Source organism: Lissotriton helveticus, chromosome 8 (genome assembly GCF_964261635.1).
Source record: "Lissotriton helveticus chromosome 8, aLisHel1.1, whole genome shotgun sequence".
NCBI classification, from domain to species: domain Eukaryota; kingdom Metazoa; phylum Chordata; class Amphibia; order Caudata; family Salamandridae; genus Lissotriton; species Lissotriton helveticus.
Genome location: NC_136069.1, coordinates 274,413,244 through 274,438,547, shown reverse-complemented (window position 1 = coordinate 274,438,547; position 25,304 = coordinate 274,413,244). Strand labels below are relative to the sequence as shown.

Here is a 25,304-nt window from a genome sequence, read left to right as displayed (position 1 = left end):
GGTGCCCTCTCTCAATTCCTGGCTCGCCATCAGCTGCCCCAGATAGACCGCGACACCCGCCAAGAACTGGACGGCCTTATCCGAGCGCCGGAAAGTAGACACACCATGAAGATATTAGCTACCCACAAGGCCCCTGGACTAGACGGTCTGCCAGTAGAGTTCTACCGTACATTCGCCTCCCAGTTAGTCCCCCAACTAGAGAGGCAATTCCGAGCAGTGCTCGATGAGGGCACCTTACCCCAATCTATGTGTGAGTCAGTTGTGGTGTCCCTTCTCAAACTGGACAGGGATCTGCAGCAACTGGGCTCTTATCAGCCCATAGGCCTTTTGCCCGCGGACTATAAAATCTATGGGAAAATACTGGCGGACAGATACGCCACTGTCCTTCCGCAGTTGATCCATCCGGATCAAAACGGATTTGTGCCAGGTAGGAACACTTCCCACGTGCGGCGTGTCTGGTCCTGGATCTGGAGAAAGCCTTTGATACCCTCTCATGGGAATACTTGTTTCGAGTTTTGCAACATATGGGAATAGGACCTCGCCTCCAGGCATATACTAGGCTAAAATACTCAACGCCCACCTCCAGAGTGAGAATAGGTCCCCTCATCTCCGCCCCCTTTTTGGTACATCGCGGTACCCGGCAGGGCTGCCCGCTCTCACCCTTACTCTTCGCAATGGCAATGGAGCCCTTAGCGGCTTGCCTCCGGGCCGCGGGTGAGGAGTGGGGAATCCCTATTGCTAACTCCACACATGCGGTGTCACTCTATGCCGATGATATCCTCATATATGTCCGAGACATTGCAGCGGATATTGTGCATTTTGCACAACTTTGAAGAAGTGGATGGACTCAGAGTTAACTGGTCCAAATCCACCGTCTACCCCTTAGTACAGGCAATGCCCCAATGCCAGTAGAGGCTAGGTAACATTGACATCTCATGGTGTCCCCAAGCAGTACGGTACCTGGGAGTCCGACTGTATCATACGCCGCAGGACATCTACGAGGGTAACAATCGACAGCTGATGGCGGGCATCAGATCATCCATACACTTTTGGAAATATCTCTCACTAGCAGTCACGGGGAAGATAGCAATAGCCAAAATTATCCTAGTCCCCAGACTTCCATACCTCTTCTCCAACCTCCCAGTGGTTCCCCCCCTGCTCGTTCTTCAGCAAACTGGATGCCCTGCTTGGAACCCTCATCTGGGGAGATCCGGCCGCAGACGTATTACCCTGGCGAAATTGCAGCTACCCCTTGACCAAGGAGGACTAGCTGCGCCATCCTTTGAGGCCTACTTTCTGGCCGCCCAACTACAATGGGTGTCCCGTTGGACGGTGGCCCTTGCGCAGAGAGAGCTGATCACCACGGAAGGACAACTTCAAACTCCCGCTGTTCACCGTATGCTACTACCAAGAGCCACGCCCCCCGGACCAAGCCACTCCAGCTGATGACGGCGCGTGCCTGTCTTGCGCGCATCCATGGAATGCATCACACGGCTCCTCCGTACTCCCCTTTCCTGCCACTAGTAGGGCTTCCTAGAGGGCGCACACACTACACAGAGAGAATGCTGCATGTGTGGACTGAGCATGCCCTGACGTAAGTTGGGGTACTCTACTTTGACGGACAGTTGCAGGCCTTCGAGACACTTATAAATGATTTTGAGCTCCCTAGGGGACATTTCTTGCTGTATAGGAAGCTCCTAAATGAATGCCGTCAGCATTGGCACACACTTGATGAGAACCCCCTACACACCCAATCCTCCACGCAATCCTTCAAATGGGCTCAGGGCGACACCTAGTTACCTGGATCTATAAGGCCATACGGTCCCTTAAGCAGCCCACACTAACATCCTTTAAGGAACAATGGGAAACTGACTTCCGCAGGCCTTTACATGATGAGGAATGGGTCAAAGCACTGGCATTCACCAAGAAGGTGTCTAGAAACTACAGCTTCAAAAACATACAACTGCATATCCTGCATCGGGCATATCTCACTCCTGAAAAACTCCAGAAGTATTTTCCAGACGGTTCCTTCGCCTGCCCCAGATGTCAAGTGCACGCTGCCTCTTTTTCCCATATGCTCTGGGACTGCCCGACCCTTCACAGCTACTGGCGAATTGTCCATACTACCCTTAGGACGATCACGGGGCTGCGAGACCTTAACACATGGGAGGCTAGCGCCCTAGGTATCAGTAGGCGTCACAAATACATGAAAGTAGAAATGCGCTTTGCTTCCCTGGTGCTCCTCCTGGCCTAACGATGTATAACCATGCACTGGAAGGCACCTGAAGGCCCCCCTCTAGCGACCTGGGTGGGCACTGTCAAAAAATGGGGCGCAGCAGAAGAGGGAATATTGCGAGGGGAGGAAGTCCAGGGAATTCGAAAGCATCCGATCTCTATGCCTTGGGCCATGCTACTTCACTCCATTACACAGGAAGTGGTGACAGAGGCGGAGACTCGGGGGGTGATTCCCCAATGGCTCTTGCAGACCCTGGGTGTGCTCGGGTGGGGTATACAGAAGCTCCATACACCAGACGGGCCGGATTTACTAGCTGCTAGCGACCCGACATCACACTCCCATGTAGATAGCTCATAACACTGTCCCTCTTCCCCTCCTCCTGCCCGCTTCGGCACACCTCTGCCATGATGTCCCATAAAGGCGCAGCTCTCGGGCGCCCACATATTCGTACTCATGACATAAGACACAGTGCATCCCAGTTTTTATACCCCAAGTTAGTTCATGGTTAGAATGTGGCTGGTATTTTCAAACCCCTACAAGCTCCTGTACCGGGGGACACTGCACATCATGCCTCCAACACGGCGGGGTGCATGGCATGAGTGAAGTTTACTTGTAACTGGACAGAAACCCATGAGGGTCACCGCCCATTAATGGACTGAGCGTTAAGGCTATACATCCTTCACAACCATGTGTTCACATGTTAAAATATCCGGTCCTCGTATGGGACAATCTTGTACGCCAAAACCAATGGCTACGAAAGATGTAATGTTTGTAAAAATTTCAAATGCCAATTAACATGTTTTACACAAAAAAAAGTATGTCTCACAACTCATTTTTATTAATTTATGACCTGCATATTTGTGCAATGTCTGTGAGCATGTTTTGCATTTTATGCAGATAACACTATATTGCTAAAAAGCTTTGCCATCTGCCTGCAAAGCCTTTTATCTTTACTGCATCTATATATTCAAAGATACAGTCCAGAAAATAACTATACACAGACTAACGTTATGATCTGTATAAAGGGTTAAATGAAATTCAGGCAACAAATCTGCTAGGAAGCTATATACTTATTTTAAGGTGACATTCACAAGCAGGTTAATTAAGAATGTACTCAAATTTACTTCCATCATTATTAAAACACAATGACCAGATGCTTATTTATTTGCAGCCTATAAATCTATAACGCCTACGCACCTTCCATGAAGTGTTAACTCCAACCTCACTATCAAAGGCATTCAGAGATAAAATGAATTCCTATCTTAGTATGCTATCTTTCTATCACCATGAAAGGAGCCAGCAGTGACAAATTGAATACAATTGACTTTCAAATGCCTTATGATGTTACCAAATATAAAGAGAACTATCCCTCAGCCAATTGTGTGAATGGAAATCGGTAGACCGGTTCTATGGGTTCAATGCATGCAGCAATGGAACAAGCATGAAAGAGGGCATCATTGTATTTGTTCCTTTATGAGTACATCCTTGAAGGAAAAGCTAATTGTTTCAAAAATGTTTGCTGAGAACTGGATAACATGAAGGCAGATCAGAGTTCCAGTGTTTTGCTAATTTCTGAAAGATGCCTTACCAGTGCCCTCTAATAATGAACTTGTTATTATGTGATTAAGGACACAACGGTTCATGACACCTCTTGTGTCAACTTAAAAGTGCTGCTCAAATACATTAGTGTGGGGTTGGGCTAATAGATATTTTTACAGCTAATTTTCATATTGTTTTAATGTTAGAGATCTCAGTAACTGGTGCAGTGTAAAAGAGTCTTATACGGTGTTATAGATAAATAACTGGTTTTACAGTGATTTTCTACTGGACTAAACTGTATCTTAATTCATTTGAATTGCATGATTATAAACTATATGAAATGGATTTGTCAAATGACTATGGGTGTAAACAATGTATGGTCTTTATATATCTGTTGATGTTTGACTGTAGCTAAAAATACATTTACTGAACTGACACTATGCCAAAGCATCCCACTACTAGACCACTAGCAGGGAAGAGCTACTGGGTTGTTATCATTGAAGTACAGTCTGTTCAACCTCTATATCTGACCATCTATAGCTAAGCAGGATCATCTGTTACTATGGTGTAATACTAACAGAATCTACAAGGTACAACAAGATCTCAAATGTAAATGTAGTCCTGTATATAGAAAAGTATAGTACATATAGCATCCCTATTACTATTTGAATCTACAAGGTACAACACGATCTCAAATGTAAATGTAGTCCTGTATGTAGAAAAGTATAGTACACATAGCATCCCTATTACTGATTATCAACACTTTGACTGTGCTATATGTGGCAATAGTTACAAAAGTTAATGCTGTTAAAATTAAAGAAAGGCTGAACAACAATTATTTTCTTAATAGACGTAGAGTGCCAGCTTTAGGCTTTATTCAGTCCAACTGGGTGAAATATAAATGAATTTACATGCTGATCTGATAAATCCATACTAATCTGAGAAGTAAATTCCCTCAATGTATTTCTTACATAATGATAGGGATTCTGCTCCTAGGTCTAGTCTCCCTGACATCACTAGTGGCTTTTACAGTTAGAAGACAACTGAGTCTGAGAAGTAAAACCCTATCAATTTCCCTATCATATGCTTAGAAATAGCATGACTATTTATTTATCCTAGTAACTACAATGCTGTGAAGAGCACTTCTGGTTAGGTTAACTGATAAAAAAAAAAACCTGCCCAATCTCAGTGGTAAATCTCACTCAATGTTAGCACATGTCTAGTAATACAGAGGTCAATTTCCAAAATACAGCTATTTTATGGTTTTTGTAACCTGGCCAATAGAAATTAAGATACTTCTTCTAAAACCCCCTTTTTACACTTTGCATCATTTCCTGATGACCACAATTCTACAACAGTTGGACCTGCTCAAAGAGTTATTCTGAGCAATACCATAAAAGACCTGGTCCTTTGACATCATCTAGGACTAGAGTCAGCCACGTTATGCTTCGGCCACCAGCTATAGTTGTCTAATACGTGGCCTGTACCACTTTGCCCTACGCAACCTCAACATAAGTCTTCGAACAATTTATTAAACTGTGTACTAATTGTGGTGAACTTCAGCTTCGAAGCTTGTTTTAGAGTATTTTGATGCACCTCCAACCCTCAATAGTGCAAGTTTCGATCTGAAAGAAGAAGGGTGAAAGAAAATATGTATTTTTAAAGCAATTGACATTTTGTTTTCTTGTCTGATATTTCATTCATGGATCAGTATTGCAATAGTTCAGGTACAATAGCTGCAGACATATAAAGCGAAAGGACAAGGCGTACATTTAGCTTGCATAACGAACTGTTAAGTATATGAAAAAAGTACTCCAAGCAAGCAATTTATTATACTGAAAATTCAATGAAAAAAAAATGAGAATTCATGAACAAAAAATACGTTGATGTCCTTTCAGGTAGTTTTCCGTTCTTGTGCTGAAAGAATTATGAGTGAGGACTTCTTGATAAAGTGTTTATTATTTTTCTGCAGCCACAGAACATAGAGCAGACTCTCCAAAGGACACTACAGCATTATGAGCATCATGTCATTGGGTGAGTAAATATGTTTTGCTAAGTGATTACCAGATGGAAACATATCAGTTATTGTTATGTGTTTAGCTTCCCAGCAGTACAGGGACATGACCAGGACATTTTTAATTATGTCATAGACAAAAGTGTCTAAGTACTCCTCTCCACAACTTCTGCTTCACTTGGCTCACGCAGACACACACAAGCACCTCAACTTTTATTTAAAATGCATAATTCATCTTTAGCTTGGACTATTAAAAATAGTACAGTTGTCAAGACACATACAGACCTAACGAATGCTTTTGAAAACACCAACTGAAACAGGCGTGGGCCTTATGTTTTCCACCTTGCTGAACTGTGAGGGAGTTGGACAGGGCAGTTTCTTGTTTAAATTTGGAGACCCTAAATTAAAAAAAAAAATAAAGCTGAAGGTACTACATGGGATGGCCAATACGTAGTATAAAGTGAGGCACTTGATCAAACTAAGCTATCACTCAAGTAGAGCTCCTATATGGGATTTACCTGCGCCCCCAGTCTGGGCGGAAGATGTATTAGCACTACCACTTAAAGAGGCTGGAATTGTATCCTGGGGCGACTTGTTTATGGATGGATCTCTACTGCCATGGAACTACTTGGTCAACAAAGTTGGGCCTAGACTCTCAAGATTCAAATATTTACAAATCTCAAGTTGGGCTCAGGCATCTCGTACACAGTCTTCGCGGAACAGCAGCTTACCTATAGGGGGAGGAAGTGAATTAGAGGCGTGTCTGGTGGATAAACCCCCTGTAAAGAAGGAGATCTCGCTTTGGTATTATATGATTTTAGAGGAAGCAGATGGTAAATTTTGTCTCCCAACGCTACTGTGGGCTGAGTCGATGCCAGGGAAAGACGTGGTAGAACTCTGGTCAATTTCATGTAGGGTGCTGTGGGACTTGGTCAAACCAGCCTGGCTCTGAAGGAACCATCTATTTACAATGCATAGGGCTTATTATTCCCTGCAGAGGCTGTCAAAATTTTCCCTGACAGGCCCGGTCTCTTGCCCAAGATGTGGACTGGGGGCGGCGTTCCACATTCACATGTTCTTTGAATGTCCGCAAATTACCTCCTTCTGGGATTCCATAAGTAGCAAACTGTCCTCGATACTGGATTCTCACATCTCCATAGATCTAGGCCTAGTCATCTTTGGTCTGAGTGGGAAGTCCCGCAGCGCTGCCTCTAACCTGGTGTTCTATTCCATCCTGGCGGCGCGCAGGGAAATTTGCAGACATTGGAAGGACGCCCAGGTCCAATGATTAATGCAGACATGGCTCACCTTCAGGCTCTGCGGCAGTATGCTGCGGCGCTTTTGGGGCCCTGGTACCTTGGGCACTATTGACCAACAAAATAGCCCATACGCCAGAGTTTCATGGCTTGCCAGCAGTTACTGTTGGGATTTGGTCGCCATCCTTCCTATGCTATCCCTGCCAGCTGACGCTGAGACAGTACAGAGGCACAGCCTGATTTTCTGCTCTGTGGCAGTTTTTGTTTGGATAGATTGGAGCCATGTACGCAAATGAGGACAATAAAAAAAAAAAAAGACACATACAGACCTCATAGCTCTTTACAAGTAAAAATACAATACATCCTGTCATCAGACTAGACAACTGCCACCCCCATCTCTATGTGCCAACCATCTCACCCACATCTCTGTAGAGCAAGAAACATTAACACGCCTCATTTCTTTTCGCATAGGTCAGTGGTGGCTGCATAATGTTGAATCTTTTTCTATTTCTAATTTTCATTTATTATTTATAATTTCTACCCCTCATTCTATTGCACTGTATTGTATAAAAGGAATCATTTTGAGGGACTCAACAGGAAATAATGAAACAGGTGGTACATACTGTTTGAAAACATTTTATTTTTCCATGGAACAACTCTATAATGTATATAATTATGCATGCATGTATGTATATCGCAAACGTAACCCTAAATATAGCTGCACTCATATAAGCAGCTCGTTTATATTTGCATATTTGTTTGTTCATTGTATGCGCTATTACATAAGCCTACTTTTCAAAAATATTACGAGCATTTATAAACAGTTATATACAAAGCAAAAATAATTTGCATGTGTATACCTGCTATGAGATAATGAAACACAAATTAAGGAATGAAGAGATTGCTTTCAAACCCCATGCCCTCTGATGATGCTGGTATTTATATATCAAATTTAGCAAATTGATGTGAAGGATACCTTAAAAAAGTGTGCATCAATATGCATGCAATTCGTGATAGTCTTATATTTTTTACCAGTTTAAGATACCATTCTGACTGATTGAATACTATTTAAAAGTAATACAATAAATATCATCACAAACAAAAATACGAAAGGGAAATGTATTTATTTATTTATTTATTTAAAGAGTTTTATATAGCGCTGGCTATACCCGAAGGTATCAGAGCGCTTTACATGAGAATCAAGAATGTTACAGAAAAAGATCAACAATTACACAATGAATCACAAAATAATCAATACAATTAGGAGAGGAGAGAAAGGAAAGAGAAAAGTAGTGGAGGGGGCAGGGGAGGTGAGAAAGGGAGGATAAGGGAAGAGACAAACAAGGAGAGACTAAAAGGAAGTCTGTCTAAAGAGCGACTGGGTAGGTGACGACCGAGGCGGGAATCCCCTGCCCATCTCCCCTATAGCTAAACCAGGTAGCTCCATCGGGCATCAGACAAAATAGTTCAGTCTCAATACATTGAGAGAGTAGGGAAGGAGAGACATAAATAGAGGGAGGATGTGGGAAGAGATGACAGGAGAGACAAAAGGAAGTCTGTCTAGAGTCCGACTGGGTAGGTGACGTCCAAGGAGGGAATCCCCGGCCTGCCTCCCTATAGCTAAACCAGGTAGCTCCATCGGGTATCAGACAAAATAGCTAGATCTCAATTGACACGGGAAAATTGATTAACAGGTAAACAGGGTAGAGACTAAGGGCCAGGAAAGGTGAGGGCAAAGGTCAGTAACAGGAAAGCGGAGTAGAGTGGAGAGGGGTCGGAGGTAGGGAGAAAAGGTCAGGAGAGACGCTGGAGTATTTGTTGCGGCCGTAATTTTTGGTCAGTACAGGCAGTATTTCAGGAGCAACTCTGATGTACCTCTTTTATTTGTGAGTCGATAATCAGTCTTAGAAATAATGTGCACTTTTCACTGAAGCTTAGGGGGCGTATTCACAAAGGTAAGGGTATGTCTGATTTTACCTCAATTACACCTGCCACAAATTTACAGAGGGATTCCTGGCAGGTATTAACCTTTTTAGGTGTGCGGAAGTCTCAACCACAATTGCAAAGATCTCGCATCCATAAATCCTTAAGGCATGGGTAGCCTTGAAAGTTTGTGAATGGCCACCAATAATTGCGGTTGTAGGCCTTTATAAACTACTACCATTCTCCTTTCAATGGTGGGAAGAGAAATGGATAACCCCCAAATATGGTGGGGTATAGCAGAAGAGGTTTCTCCTAGGAAAATATTTTCACAGTGGAATAAAAAGAAACAAAGTGCATTTGCCCCAGGGGAATCAATTCCCCTGTACAGAGTTCTCCACCAGTGAGAACTCCATACTAAGAGAATGGCTTTCCAACAAGGAAATCACATGATTTTGCTAGAAATTTAGATATTTGTGAAATACGAAATATAGGAAGTCTACACTCAAACATAACTTTATATACCTAAGGGAACATTACCTCCACGTCCTATTATCCTTGTCCCACTTCATTACTAATGATGTGGAATTCCCCTCAAACCAGACAAAAAGGGAACAGGAAAGGCTTGTGTCCCTCCCCCAAGGTATTAGACTATAATGGTATACTTTATCCAGCATTACTCATGTTCTTTTTTCAGTCTCACTTGAGACAGGATGGAGGGCTTTCAGCTTTTGCAGGACTTGGGATAATGAAATGCTTCACTATATCAACAAAGACCTGATTGTGCTTGGACAACTGATTTATTAGGGTCCTATGATGTTCAGAGCGTCAAAACGTTACAAACACTCACCCCCAATCACAAATATGGGCTTAATTCATCATTATTTTGCTGGCCACATCCCCCCAGTTTTGACCCAGTCATATGCAAATCAGTCTTGACACTGCTCCCCATGGGAACAGTCCAGCCTCAACAGCCAGGCCAGGTCCTCCCTGAACCAGAAACAAGCATCCTGGGACCAGTTTCACAATATCACTCCTCATCAGCCAAGCTAACTTGAATCCAGTGGTGCAACAAGCATGAATCCCACCTCTGAGCATACCCTTAACCACTTAGGGTGCACATAGCAACATCAAAAAAGAAAGTGTTGAAACCTTACAAGCACTCACTCCCAGTCACATATCTGGGTTTAATCTACTGTTATTTTGCTCACCACGTCACCCCAGTTTGGACCCAGCAATATGCAAATCTGTCTTGACCCTGCCCCCCAAGAGAACAATCCAGCCTGAACTGCCAGACCAGGTCCTCCCTGGACCAGAAACAAGCATCCTGGGACCAGTTGTATGGTGACCAGAAGGGCAAATATATTGGAAAGGATTTGCTTCCTGAGTTGTGACACATGTGAAACAGAACATGGGTTTCAGGTGTATGAGCCTCCTGATCGCAGTCGAAGTTCACCCTGATATCCAGAAGGTCCCACATAGGAAATAGAGGGACCCTGATAAGATTATAACACCATGTTTCATAGAAAAGTTATATCATTTGACGGAGATGCAAGATTACTACCGGATAATATTCCGACTGACTCTTTTGTGGTCAGTTTGGTGGGGAAGACCTCTCATACGAAGAAGTGTGTAATTCGTGATAAGGCTGATAAAAAAGATTGATTCAGCCTTGAATAAGGTGTATGCAGGATCCCATCTAGCTCTCAGGGTTGGTTTATATGGGATATATGTTACTTAGTCCTTTATTTTGTACAATTGTTCAACGCTGTGGAGGAAAGTACTGAATGTTCCTCGATGTTGCAAGGCATGGAGAGACACAGAGTATGTTTCTGACATATCTTTTGATGCTGTCAGGGCTACTGCATTGCCTGTGGGCAAGTCTCTTGCTGCACACCATAATTTGGTCCTTAAGGACTGGAAAACAAATTCTGCCCAGAAGGCTTCAGCATTATGTTTCCCATTTGAGGTTACATACCTTTTTGGGGCATAAAGGATAACCTTAATAAGCATTTTAAGGAAAAGAAGCATTTCATTTCTCTTAAAACAAGTTTTTTTCTCATCATGTTAAGAAGTCTCTTTTTCATCAACCAATTCGAAAGTAGCATCAAGGTGCTCAGGGGAAATTTTGTTCAAGGGATGAATCTGACAAACCCAAATCCCCTTAAAAGCAGTGCTCCTGACCATCATCGGGATGGCCAAGCTGTGCAGTAGGAGGCAGGATTCTGCAATTTGTGGTTGAATGGCTTCAGTGTACTTCAAGTTATTGGGTGCTTGAGATTGTAAGGGTCAGTTACAAGTCAGAGTTTGTATCTCTCCCTCAGTGCTCTGGAGATACACAACCCCATTACCGGCAAAGAAGAGCAAGCAGTTGGCCATCCAGCAGGCAAAAGATGCCATACTCTTGAAGGAAGCAATTTTCGGAGGTTCCCCGAGAGGCCAGGGGTCTGGGGTTCGGTTCTACTCTATCATTTCTTTGGTCCAGAAAGCAACAGGAGGTTTTTAGATGGTTCTGGATCTCAAACATCTGAACATGTTCATCAAAACTTTACCTTTCAAGATGGAAGCAATACAGATGATCATTCCTTTGGTGTGAAGATGGCACTTTATGGTCACCCTGGATCTACAGGATGCTTACTTCCATAGGCTGATTTATCGTCCTCATCAGACATTTCTCACTTCTATGTCAAAGATCGCCACTTTCATCTTCAAGGGAATCATCTTTATCTGTACCTGGAAAACTCGAATTTCATGCTCCATCAGCACAACTGCTACTCCAGCAGTTGTCTGTAGTCCTGCACCAAGTTCATTTTCATAGGTTTCTACTGAATTGGGAAAAATGCAATCTCTAGCCTTCTCAAGACATGACCTGATAGGTGTGACATTCAGGACAGATCTCTACAGGGTGTTTCTTCCAGAGGTCAGAGCATTGACTTCGAGGAGACTGGCGATCAAAACCATATCCAGTTATTCACTTAAAATCAGACATGGCTGAATCTTCAGTGTCATATGGTGGCAGCGGTGTTCTCAGTCCCATGGGCCAGACTGCACCCTCTTCCCCACTGGAGTCATCCACACACTCCTTTGGAACCAAAATTGGAAGATTTCAAGTGCATAGTCCCTGTCACACAGTCAATCAGTGAGGAGCTCAATTGGTGTCTACTTCCAGATTCCCTGACCAAGGAAGTTGAGCAACAGCCAGCACCTCCAAAGGTCCTGATAAACTCATTGGGATGGGTAGCAACTCTGGAATGGAGGTCAGTACAAGAGAACAGATTTTCCTCCAACTGGAGGGAGCTCAGTGGTGTTCTGAAGATGGTGATACATTTCTAGGACACTCACAGGGGTCATCACTTATTGATCGGCACAGACAACAAGGTGACAGTGGGTCATGTGAACAATCAGGGAGGCACCAGATGGAAGTCTCTGAATCTGGTGGCAATGCTATCACTGTCATGGGCATAGCATCACCGTCTCTCTCTTGAAGCAGTCCACTTCAGGTGTCTGGACAATGTAGTGGTGGATTCCCTGAGTCGTGTGTTTTCATCATCGCAGGAGATGTCTCTGCAGTCCCCAATTTTCAGGGGGTGTGCAAGAGGTTTCGAGTTTCCTTTCTGGATCGCTTTGCTCCTGAGGTCAACATCCACCTCCCAAGGTTTTGGCCACAGAAAGTGCTTGAGGGTGAATGCCCTCAAAGTACAATGGCTGAACCAGCTCCTGTATGCGTTTCCCGCTTCCTTCTGATTCCCAAGCTTCTGGCCTGGCTTTAAGGGGAGGACAGGGTGATGGTGGTAGTGGTTTAATTCTGCCCAAGAAGATCATGGTTCCCGCATTTTAGGTCCTTAGCATTTCAGGAACCTTGTTACTCCCTCTTCTCACACCCCCTTTGAAGTTTTCAAACACGGCTCTGTCCCACTGACTTCAGTTGTCGGTTTGGAAGTTGAGACGTAATGTTGGCAACACAAGGTTTTAGCTATCCACTTGGCTCAGGCTGTTGAGAATTCCCATTGTCCTTCCACACTAAGGCCTGATAGGAGGCATTGAGTGAATTTTCAGAAATGGTGTACTTTGAAATCTATTTCTCCAGTTGTTTGTTCTCTTCCTGGTGCTCTTCAGTTCCTTTGGGAAGGTTTTGAGAAAAGGTTGTCATTTTCTATTTTGCTTGCTCAGTGGGCAGCTGTGAAGGCCTTTAGAGACCCATGGGGGAATGTGCTGGGCTCGGATTATTTAGTTTCACTTCTTTTGATGAGTTTTTTTACTTTCCCATCAGTGATAAAGCCTTTGTATCCTCTGTGGGATTTGCCATTGGGTTTGAACGCCCTGAATTATTTCCCTTGTGAGCCACTTGAGTAGGCTCACATTAAGTCTGTGACCCTGAAGGTAGTGTTATTAGTGGCAGTCACTTCATTCTAGATGATTGGGTAGTCTGATGCTCTTATGGCTAGGGAGCCTTTTCTTACGCTTTTTGAGAAACCAGATTCCTCTTTTGCCCCTAAGGAGGACACTGGATTTCACAGGACTGATGCAGTGGGTCTTTCAGCTCTTCTGGTGATAGCAGAGTTTCCTCTGGAGTGTTGTTGGCAATTTCTGGATGTTAAATGAGCTTTGCAGGTCTATTTAGAGAGAAGTCTGACTCCCTCTTTGTTACTTTTGATTCAGCTGACACAGGTGAAAGGGCTCCTGTGGTGTCTCTTAGTCATTCCTTAGCATATTCCTCGTATGGCACTCCTCTCCCTGGGGCAATTCAGGGTTGGGCTACATGAGGGATTTCCACATCCTGGGCTTTGGCAAAGGGAGTGTTCATATCTGAGATTTGTTGAGCAGCCACGTGGGCTACTTCTAATACATTGATACAGCATTACCGTCTAAAAAATGTATTACAAGATCATAAGAAATTTGTCCTTGGGGTTTTGGATATTGTTTCATACGAAGCCTGGTGATTGTTAATAAAACTTTAGATGCTCTAGCATTTATGTTGGTGTTGAGCATTTTTGTGTCTCTTTTGATATGAAGGTCTTTTTAAACTGTTTTGGTATTCCTCATTAGTAATGAAGTGGGACTGGGACAATAGGACGTGTAGGTAATGTTTCAGTTTCTTACTTGTAATCTTCATTACTACTAGTCATATTTGTCCTCATCCCATTAATTAAATTCCTCCCTCACTCCCAGAATCAAGACCTTCCTATATGGTTGGAGAGCTTGGCATTCCAGAAGGAATACTGGGTGGTGAACCGTTATAGGCTACTTTCTAAGTGGGAGGGACACTTTAACAAGCATTTCCTGTTCCTTTTTTTCTGTCTTCTGAGGTGGATTCCACCTCATTAGTAGTGAATGAGAAGAGAAAAAACAGAACTATTAGAAATCACCCTAGTTAACACCTTCACATATTCTTTTTTTCAGAAACAGCCACTCTGGAAAGATGAAAGGGCTTTCTATGTTGGATGATTTTTACTGCTCCTTAGCTACTACTTCTCCATGCAAATGTGTTGATATGTCAGATTATCTGATGATCTTTCCATGCAATCCTTTTCGCCAAAATGTTCCACAATCTGCCGTCATCTATAGAGCGACCTTTTTGAAGCAATTTTTGGTAAATTGTAATCCCTCTAACAGCATTCATGGTGATAGGTTTATTGTAACCATTTGCAGTTATTGTTTTAAAAAAATGCAAAAACGTATTGGAATACTACAGACTACTCAAAAGCCAAATTTTGTTATATATCCTCTAATTTCCTTGCAGAATACTTTTTAGTTGAATTTCAGTTAAACAAAATATACATTTCATTCACACATTCGTATAACAGCACAGCAGGATGTTTAAACATTTAAATATATAAATGGAAATATCATTCATAAACTACACACTCCACCTAACATTTGTAGAAATAATATAAGTGTAAACAATCCTATAATACAACAACAAAATCTGTGGAGCATGATTTACACAGACCAGCTTGGACGTTGATCATACTGTAATAGCCCTTTAACTGTCTCAGGACAGGGAAAATATTTGTATCTGAATAAACCCGTTCCCAAACACCCATCAAATTTGTTGGAGTTCCTTTGCCTTTTTCATCCTGAAGGGGTATGTTTTGAATACGTTTGTGGGTGTATAATTGAGTAATTCTGAAACCTACTGCTTGCATGGGACATCATTCTCAAAAACGTTGTAAATCTTCACCCACTGATCTACCACTTTGCAGGGTATAGGTGTATGACGTCTTGAAATAAACAAATGTTTTCCAGGTAACACCTGGAAACCTGCACCAGTTTGTTAATATCATTGTTTTGTTTTTTTAAACATTTTTATTGTTCTTTTACATAAATTGATACTGATTACAGAAATCTGAAATTATAAGTATGTACAGAGTACAAAGTTGTGCCAACACTCAAATAACACCTTTATAAGTTTTGCATTGCAAGTATTCCCCACATGCCCCCATCATATGATCACATTAATGACAACTTTCTCAAAAATAACTCAGATTATGTCCATTATTCACTCAGTTCTGGGTCTGACTCTTCAAGCGGCAGGGTACATATATTCCCCCTAAAAGCATTCCACTTCCCCCAAACCCGTGTCCATTTCTTGGGGCACCCTCTGTGGATCAAGACCACCTTTTCTGCCACCATTGCGCTATCCATGTCACTACACCACTGTCAATGTGTGGGGATGGCCTTCGCTCCCCAGTATTGAGCTATGTTTAGTTTAGCCAGCATCATACCTAAAGTCACCCAGCCTTGAGCCACATGGTTAAGATCTGTCGGCTATAGAGTACAAATACCTCTAATCTGACCTATATGATTCTATACAATGAGTAAATCACAAAATATTGCACAAGGGATGCTAGATATAGGAAAAGATTTTTATTTTATTTAATCATAATATTCTTTGCTTTTCCATGTTTCTTTTTTGTTTTGTCATATTGTATATATATTCATATTTTTGTGTAAACAGATTTAATCAGCATTTCGTGAAGAACCCCATGTCATAACTACATATACATCTCTCTCATTCCATCATGCAAACTACTACATTCACTACCTAGACTCATAACAAACCTAAGACTGTCAAGTGCAACATGAATTCAACACAGAAACAACAAACAAAAAAGGACTACTGAGGGTCCCCTATACATTAGTACAGCGTCAAATATTACAATTTCTTATTACTTATTGTTTATACATTTTCCAATCACTGCCTTTTTTCTTGTTTTCTTTTTCTTTACATCATTTTTTGTGGCTTTCTATGTAGGGGTCTCAGATGCGTACGGCCTACGTACGTTTCGGTGATTGAAATACTTTGATTCACCTTCCTCAGGGCCAACAAAAGACTAAACAACAAAACAAATGTGTTCACTCAGATTTAAAACCAGGGGGTTCTTTGGTATCTAGAAAAAAGACATATTATGTTCAAAATTAATTACAATCCTTCTATTTGCATCCACTACAGAACATTTATTAAATTTAAAAAGTTTTTTGTGCCATAGTGTAGTAGCCAGGTTCGACCTGCGATGCCCGTGCTACATCTATTTTAGACAAAGCAATTATATTGTAGTCTAACAAAGGTACTCTTTAAACTTTTAGATACTTTTTGTGCCCCTACAATGAGTACGAGCGGATCCAACTATAAATGACACGAAGCAATATGCAGAGGTGTATGTTGGCTACTATTAGGTCTTTTATCTGTTCTGAACCTGGTGGAGGCTCTGGTTTAAACACTCTCTCATATTTCTTTTCATATATACTCACTAAACATTCAAAATGCACTGGGTTATTTAAACTTCACCAATTGCTTTGTCTAAAATAGATGTAGCGCGGGCATCGCAGGTCGAGCCTGGCTACTACACTATGGCACAAAAAACTTTTTAAATTTAATAAATGTTCTGTAGTGGATGCAAATAGAAGGATTGTAATTAATTTTGAACATAATATGTCTTTTTTCTAGATACCAAAGAACCCCCTGGTTTTAAATCTGAGTGAACACATTTGTTTTGTTGTTTAGTCTTTTGTTGGCCCTGAGGAAGGTGAATCAAAGTATTTCAATCACCGAAACGTACGTAGGCCGTACGCATCTGAGACCCCTACATAGAAAGCCACAAAAAATGTAAAGAAAAAGAAAACAAGAAAAAAGAAAGTGATTGGAAAATGTACAAACAATAAGTAATAAGAAATTGTAATATTTGACGCTGTACAAATTTATAGGGGACCCTTAGTAGTCCTTTTTTGTTTCTTGTTTCTGTGTTGAATTTATGTTGCACTTGACAGTCTTAGGTTTGTTTTGAGTCTAGGTAGTGAATGTAGTAATGTAGTAGTTTGCATGATGGAATGAGAGAGATGTATATATAGTTATGACATGGGGTTCTTCACGAAATGCTGATTAAATCTGTTTACACAAAAATATGAATATGTATAAAATATGACAAAACAAAAAAGAAAAATGGAAAAGCAAAGAATAATATGATTAAATAAAATAAAAATCTTTTCCTATATCTAGCATCCCTTGTGCAATATTTTGTGATTTACTCATTGTATAGAATCATATAGGTCAGATTAGAGGTATTTGTACTCTATTGTTGGTTTTTTCTCCCTCCTCTAGAACTCAAACTGTATCTGGGAGTACTCTTTAGCATTATCTTGTCTAAAATCTGTCGGCTTCCAAATGTTGAGAAGACATCTCTTGGGTTCTGGGGGGACATTAGGTCCACAAACTTGTGTGATTGCATCCATGATAGCCTCCCAGTAGTGTATAATTTTGGGACAATCCCACAACGTCTGATAGAAAGTACCAGGTGTCCCCCAGCCCGCAGACATGATGGTGTGTCGGTTCTTCCAATTTTGTATAGTGTTATCCTTGTGTAATATGTTTGGTGCAGTATTTTGAGTTGCACTAGTTGTAACTTGTAGGGTATTGCCACTTCGCGTGGGGACGTGAGCGCCTCCTGCCAGTCCGTTTTGTCCAGCTCCCCCAGCTTGGCCTGCCATTCCTCACGAAGAGCGTTTGTGGGATCTCGCTGGTTATTTATGATTTTACAATATGTCAGGGAGATGGCTTTTTTAGCCATTTAGTCTGTCAACAGTCTGTCCTCGAGTGGTGAGGACTCGGAGAGGTCAGTGCTTGGTGAAATAGCTTTTATGAGCACATGTTTGATCTGTAGGTAGCGGTAGTGTTCCGTCTATGCCATCTCGTATGTCTCCTGATCTTGGGAGAATGAAATGACCCCACCTTTTCTCCACAGGTCCCCTACCTTTGATATAGCTATGAGGTCCCATTGGGTGAAGCATTTGCTATTACGGAATCTACCTAGTCGTTGGGTATCCCAAAGTGGTGTATGTTTTATTAAGACACCTTCCCAGCCGATCGCACGGAGCACAGTGAACTAAATGTGTACGGTGTGTGCAGTTGGTCCCAGTAGTGTATTTTTACCGGATTTATTATATAGTGCTCCCAGAACACCTTCAGCACCGAGAGTGTGCCTATCCATGCGAAGTGCTAGTTCGTCTTGAGGGGCATGCAACTACTGGTTTACCACAATGAGCTGCGAGGCCCATTAGTATGTTTTGATATTTGGTAGGGCAATTCCACCGTCATACCAGCCCCTTACCAATTTGTGCATGGCTATGTGGGCAGGTTTCCCATCCCAGAGAAGATGACTTATTTCTGCGTCGATCGCTTTGAATTAGGAGTGAGGAACCGGGAATCGAGTGTTTTGTAGGACGTATAGAAACCTGAGGAGTGTCATAATTTTGGACAGGGCGGCTCGCCCCAAGGGCTTCAGTGGCAGGGAGTACCAATATTTAACGTTGTGGCAGAGTCTTTTCAGGGGCTCTAAAAGGTTTTTCTCGATGAAGTGTGGGGGTTGGGAAGTAATATGTATTCCAAGATATTTGAACCCCCCCGTCTGCTACCTGTATGGTGCAGTCTGACGACAGTCGCTGAGGTGGGCCACTAAGCACGTAAAGAACTGACTTGGCCCAGTTTAAGGTGTAGCCTGAGACTCTACCATATGACGCACAAATATCTAACAGCCCAATAATTGATCGTCTAGGGGAAGCCGTATACAGTAAGATGTTGTCAGCATATGTGGAGATGCGATCCTCCCATCCCTCCGGCCACTTGAGCCCGCATATTATTGGATCTGTCCTTATCCAGGCCGCCAATGGCTCCAGTACCATATCAAACAGAAGGGGGAGACAACGGGCAGCCCTGCCTTGTCCCGCGACCTAAAGGAAAGTCGGCAGAGACTCGTCCATTTACCACCACATGTGCCAGAGGCTGTGTGTAGAGGAGTTGGATCCAGGTGCAAAATTTAGGGCCAAAGCCAAAGTGTCGTAGGACTGCAAAAAAGAAGGACCATTCAACTAGATCGAAAGCCATACATGCTTCCAAGGAGAATATGACAGCCTCTTCCTGGATAGTGGGTATGTGGGCCATTACACTATTAAGTCATCTCAAATTAAGTGCCGTATTTCAGCCTGGCATAAAACCTGATTGGTCTGGGTGTACCAGTGTTGTAAGGTACGGTGGGAGCCTAGCGGACAGTGCCTTTGCTAGTATTTTGGCTTCTGCATTCAGCAGAGAGATTGGTTGATAAGATCAGAATTCCTGTGGGGGTTTACTGGGTTTTGGAAGTACTATGATTGTCGCTGTGCGCTGATCTCTCGGAAGTGTTCCTGCTTCAAGACTAGCTTCATACATTTTGAGCAAGCGTGGCATGAGTTTGCATGCTACTTTTTTGTAGAGTTTGATGGGAATGCCATTGGGACCAAAAGCTTTCCTCGATTGGTGCCCACTTATGGCAAGAGTTAGTTTGTTGGGTGTCAAGTCTGCCTCCAAGGCCTGAACTCCGTGAGGTGCAAGTCTGGTATGTCTTCAGGAAATGCAAGATTCTCCTCTAGTGTGGTCACGACTTTAGGAGTATATATTGTCTCATAATGAAGTGCAAACACGTTTACTATCTTTTGCAGGTCTGTGATTGTCACCCCAGTGTCTAAATTCAGTTGTGCCACCTAGCAACTAGTTTGCTCCCTTTTGTTTAACCAAGCTAGAAGCTAGCCAGCCTTATCACCAACTTCGTAAATAGTGTGCTGAATTTTGGTGACTTTGGCTTTAGCCTCCTCCCACATGTAGGCACTGTATTCCTGCTTTGCTAGGCTCAGCTTTTGAGTTGTGGTATCATTGGGGTATGAGGAGTGTTCGACTTCGGCTTGGCCCTCTGCCTGCTCAAGAGTCTGCACCTGTTGTACTTTATCACGTTTAAGAGACGTGATTATGAAAATTGCTTGGCTGAGCAAGACTACCTTATATGCCTCCCACAGGGTTGGTGGGTAGGTTACTGAGTGTTTATTTTCCGTATATTATTATATTGCCTCCTGGTTTTGTGTAGGCCCTTCCAAATAGTGGGGTCCTTCAGAAAGCCGGGATATATGGGATATATGCAACGCCTCCGGAGGAAGTGAGACATGTAATTTATTATAACAGGGGAATGATCAGAGATACCTCTGGGGAGGTATGAGATCTCTGACACTCTCTCCAGCCCAGTTGCCAAAGTAAGGATATAATCTATCTCAGAAAGGCTATTGTGTGCGTCCGAGTGGAAGGTGTATTGTCATTCTTGAGGGAGGCGTGAGCGCCAAACGTCTATAAGACCAAAGGCGTCAAGGAATTTAGCCAGGCGAAAGTAAGTTCTGCATTGTTCCCTAGGGGGTTGTCTGTCAAGCGTAGCGTCGACCGTGGCATAAAAGTCACCCCCTACGATAAATTCACCCTGCGGGAGTGTGAGTAGGAATTTACCAAGGGCTGGGAGGGCTAGAGTTTGCAGAGCAGGTGGGATATATATGGAAACTAAATTGTATGCTCGCCCTTCCCATTGACATGAGATAGCTGCGAATCGTCCCTGATTATCCATCCATGACCCGTTTATAACGAGTGGGAAGTTTTTGCGAACCAGAATCCCCACACCCTGCAAACCTGAAGTGAATTCAGAGTATGCCATCATTTTAAATCCTCACCTATCCTGGGCTTTACAGGCCGAACCCATTAGGTGTGATTCTTGGATGAAGGCAACTGCTGGAGCTTGCCGTTTAAGGTATTGTAGTACCAACCGCCTCTTTATCTTGTCACATAAGCCGTTTACATTCCATGATATGATTGAGAAGGGGGGCCCCAAAATATTAGAGGTCGCTGGCTGTGCTTCTGTAAGGTCGGTCAAGTTGTCCCCTCGTGTCAGTGAATATACAGTTAACCTTGGAGCATGGAGAGCAATGCGATATGGTTAGCATGCACAAACTATGTATAAACTTAATCAGCATTTGGTGTACCTGTGTAGCTGTGCGAACAAAGTGAACATAAAATTAAACTGGTCCCCATCCCCCATCCCCCTCCCTGCAAGATGGACATGCAACTACCCGCCACCCCAACTTCGCAGAGTGCTTATTCCCCATAACTTGTACTTGCGTGAGGGGGGAGAGTAGTCCACCGATCACCCCGAGCCACCCCCTCTTTCAATAACATATCTTGTTCAATTAGTTCAGTCTCAGCACAGATAGCAATGCGTCAGTGCCAAGACGTCCGGAGGGGCAGAAATTCAAGGTGAACCTGGCCAAGAACGGTTGTGCAGTGTATTAGTTTCAATGGTTCTTTATCTCTATTCATTCTCCTTGGTGGCCTCCACCCTTGTTTCAGACCTGGAGTACGGGTGCCGAGGGTATCCTCATTTTTCAGTCTCAGCATGCGTTAAGTCCTCCATGGAGCCTGTGTCTCTTGAGCCATGCGATACCGCTTCTAGCAGTCATTGTTGTTGTTTATTGCCTGTTCTTTGCGGTCCTAGGGCCTATCGCCATGCCTCCAGCCAATCGTGGGCCTCCTCCGGCGTCCTGAAGAACTATGTTAGACCGTCCGCTTCTCCCCGCAACTTTACTGGCTAGAGCATTGAGTAGTTGAGTTCTCGGCGTCTGAGTTTTATCTTCACTTCTAGAAAACTCTTTCGTTGTTTAGTAACCACTGCTGTGGAGTCCGGGAAGAATGAAATTACACAGTTCTCTAGGCACAACAGGGGAGCCACTCGTACCATTTGTAGTATAGCGTCGCGATCCCGAAAGTGAAAGATGCGGGCTAAGATTGGTCTGGGGGGCCCCCGGTCTAGATCTGCCTCCCGGTACTCAATGGGCTCTTTCCATTGAGAATAAACTGGACAGTCCTCGAGGCTGGAGCTCGGTCTTGATGAGATCTTACAAATAAATCCAGTGCAGGGGCTCCTTTACCCTCCAGTACGCCAATAATTCCAACATCATTGCATCTGCAGCGGCCTTCCTGATCGTCAAGCTTAGCCGCTATTAGCTTCTTTTCTGTTTCTAGTTGGTGCACTTGTCATTGTAGGACAGCAGTGTCTGTGGAGAGAGTCGTTGTAATAGTTTTGACTTCTGTCACTCTCGTGGCCATTTTCTGGAAGTCGGCTCGCAGGAGCGAGATATCTGTGGAGATCAACCCCACTGTTGTTTGGACCTTATTAAGTACAGACATAATATCTTGCAACATGACCTCTGTCTGGTCTTTGGGCGCTGGGTTCTTTTTGTGTGTGGTGTTTCGGTCTGCTAGATCCTGCTGGTCTTTAGCGTAGGCATATTTGTCTAGTTTTAATTGCTGTGCAGTTCATTGGCCCCGGCCCCCCATTATGGCAAGTCGGCAGAGGCGTCGCAGGGAGTATTTCGAGTGTGTGGCCGTAATTGCCGCTGCCTGCCTATGAGACTTTAAATCATATGTGGCCTTTCTGGTTTCCTGTCATGGATCTCCAGTTGCAATAGAGATTGGCGCCCCCACAGGGTTCGGACCCAAGTCGAGCACTGATATGGTGGGCTGTTCGTTGGTGTTGAAGCAAGTTCACAATGCCAGCAAAGCCCTCAAGTGTTTCCACAGATAAGCCATGGCAGACACCAATCACGTGCACCGGGTGCTGAAGCCCTCTCTTTATCTCACCTCTAGTGTGGCAGGCCGCCTGCTGTTTAGTTTAGCACAGCTGGCCCCTCTCACCACCCAAGCATCCCGGAGGTCAGTTTATTCCAGCGCCCCACATTTTAGCGCTTCATTGGTCAGTACCGATCAGTCAGTGTTGCCGAGTCCAACACGCGGGTGCCGTTGTCCTGTTTTCCTCTCTGCTGGGTCCCGGTGCCACTTGAGGTTCCGGCTTAATCGATGGTGTAGGCCACACCCCACAGGCACAACGTAGGGTCTTCGTTCTCCACGTCTCGGATCTCACAGAGAGCTCAAAGGGTGCCCCATTGCTTCCGACGCATGGATCTTTGCATTGCATTGCTGTTTATAGACAGATTATGTGTCAGATCGCTGGGGATGTCTCGCTGATCCCGGAGCCTCTCTAGGCAGCGGTCATTTCATTTGGCTGCTAGCCACACCCCCCTTGTCAATTCCATTTTTTCATGCAAGAATATATGCACATTTATTTTCAACTGCCAAAAACGTAACAAAGCAAGTGCAAATGGATTTACTAGATTTGTATTTATCTAGAGAAAACTTATATCACCAGAGGGAAATCCATACACATCACCAAGGGTTTGTCCCTTTGCCTTTCCGTCCTGAAAATCAATTTGCTCCTACCTTTGGAAAGATGGCCACTGAACGACTACCACTGCACGTGTGCACACATTTAAAGTGGCTATCTTTTAATGATTTTACTTAATGTAAAATAAAAATTAATCAGATGGTGCCATACATGCCTACTTATGGCGACCAGTATACTAAGTAAGCAACACTGTTAGGGGTCAACATTCAGCACTTCAACTACGAAGTGCTTTATTTGTGCAGGTGGTTGCAGTTGGTGGTACCTACACTCATTTTTGAGGACTGTGCCTTATGTTATATTATCAGACTTTGACCAGAGAGAGAAAAGTTGGAATGGGAGAAATAAGAAGAAAAGAAGGGCAGGGAAAACTGTGACAATACCAACAAGGATGAAACAACCCTCAACAATGAACAGAAGTGTATTGTGGTGAAAGAGAGAGACAGGAGGTGCAATCAAGACTTGGCAGACTTGGCATCTCAAAAAAAATGTTGCTTCTGCATTTATTATTTTTTTCAGATTAAGTACTTATACCAATAACTTGCTTATCTCTGTACACACTTGAATACTACTAGCATGTGCACAGGCAACATGGATCTGTCATTTGTGCCAGAAACACCATTTGAAATGAGGGCTTTGCCCATATTTCAATGCGAACTTACTTCAAAAGTGGGTTTGAATTTCCCCCTACAGAATGAGCCTTGCAAACTCATTTTGCAATTTAAAACTGTCTCTTGAAGGCAAGGAAGCACCCATTCAGGTGTCTGAGCATTTGTGTGACTCGGTCGTGCTACATGGACTAGATTATCAAACTCAGCACTCAGGCGCTTGTTTAGCCCTACAGAAAGATCACAATGACACTTCTGTAGCTTTTCAGCAAGGACCCTTTCGAAAGAGGGCATTGCTTGATTTAAGTGGAGTTGGAACACAAAAGGAAGGAATCACGATTGCCTGTGCAGAAGTAGTTACAAATCAACCGCACAAGGAAGCAAGCCTTAGGGTGAAGCATGGAATAAGAAACACAACCACCTGGTAGGTGGCACACTTTTAACACATCTCCCAAGGGTGCACCATCACAGTGCAGGACTGCACCCAGGCTGGTAGGGCTTTCAAGAGCATCCTCAAAAGACATGAAGCTCCCATGCATACTGACTATGCATTCCACCCTGCTCTCAGCAGCAGCAACTTTGATAGGTGTGCCTATTTGACAAAATTGTCAAATGTTTCAACAACTGGGGAAAATATATGGAAAGATGTTCCCAGTGCTAATTACAGATGAAAGGTAAATGTTATTAACAGGAGATGAGATACACAGCTAAATGCGCTTCCAATAGACAGAAATGACAACCAATAACGTGGATCCAACCAACACGGTGTGAAATTTGTTTGGCTAGTCTTGCAAGGAGATGTCACACCACATGTATGACCATGAAGCTGTCCCGATGCGGGCAAACAGTCACATTTTTCACTGAGCTGTTTAGAGCATCTAACTACAATTAGGTCCTCCAATACCATGGAAAAGTTAATTTCAGTGTAAGAATAAGAGAACGTGCAGCTCATTGCTTGCTGTTTAGGAAGCATTCATGAAGAGAGCTTAAGGAGTTCAGAACTAAGAGAAAATGTCCCTTTTTGCGAGATCACCCTCATTGTTTGCTGTATTTTATTGCTGGTTATTAGAGTCTGCACACTGGGTCACTGCTGTTGAGTGTCCAGTGTATGTGCTCTGACCTCTAAAACATTTAGAAATTGGCTAATCTCTGACTGGC

General features: G+C 43.3%; 1 protein-coding gene across 1 annotated transcript in view; it reads left to right on the top strand.

The window, feature by feature from the left end:
- The window catches only part of GUCY1A2 (guanylate cyclase 1 soluble subunit alpha 2), a 1,287,229-nt gene that overhangs the window by 311,072 nt on the left and 950,853 nt on the right, over positions 1 to 25,304 (top strand). The window contains exon 2 of the mRNA XM_078655976.1: positions 5,748 to 5,809. Within this exon, the coding sequence (XP_078512102.1) occupies positions 5,748 to 5,809 (62 nt within the window). The remainder of the gene's footprint in view (positions 1 to 5,747; positions 5,810 to 25,304) is intronic.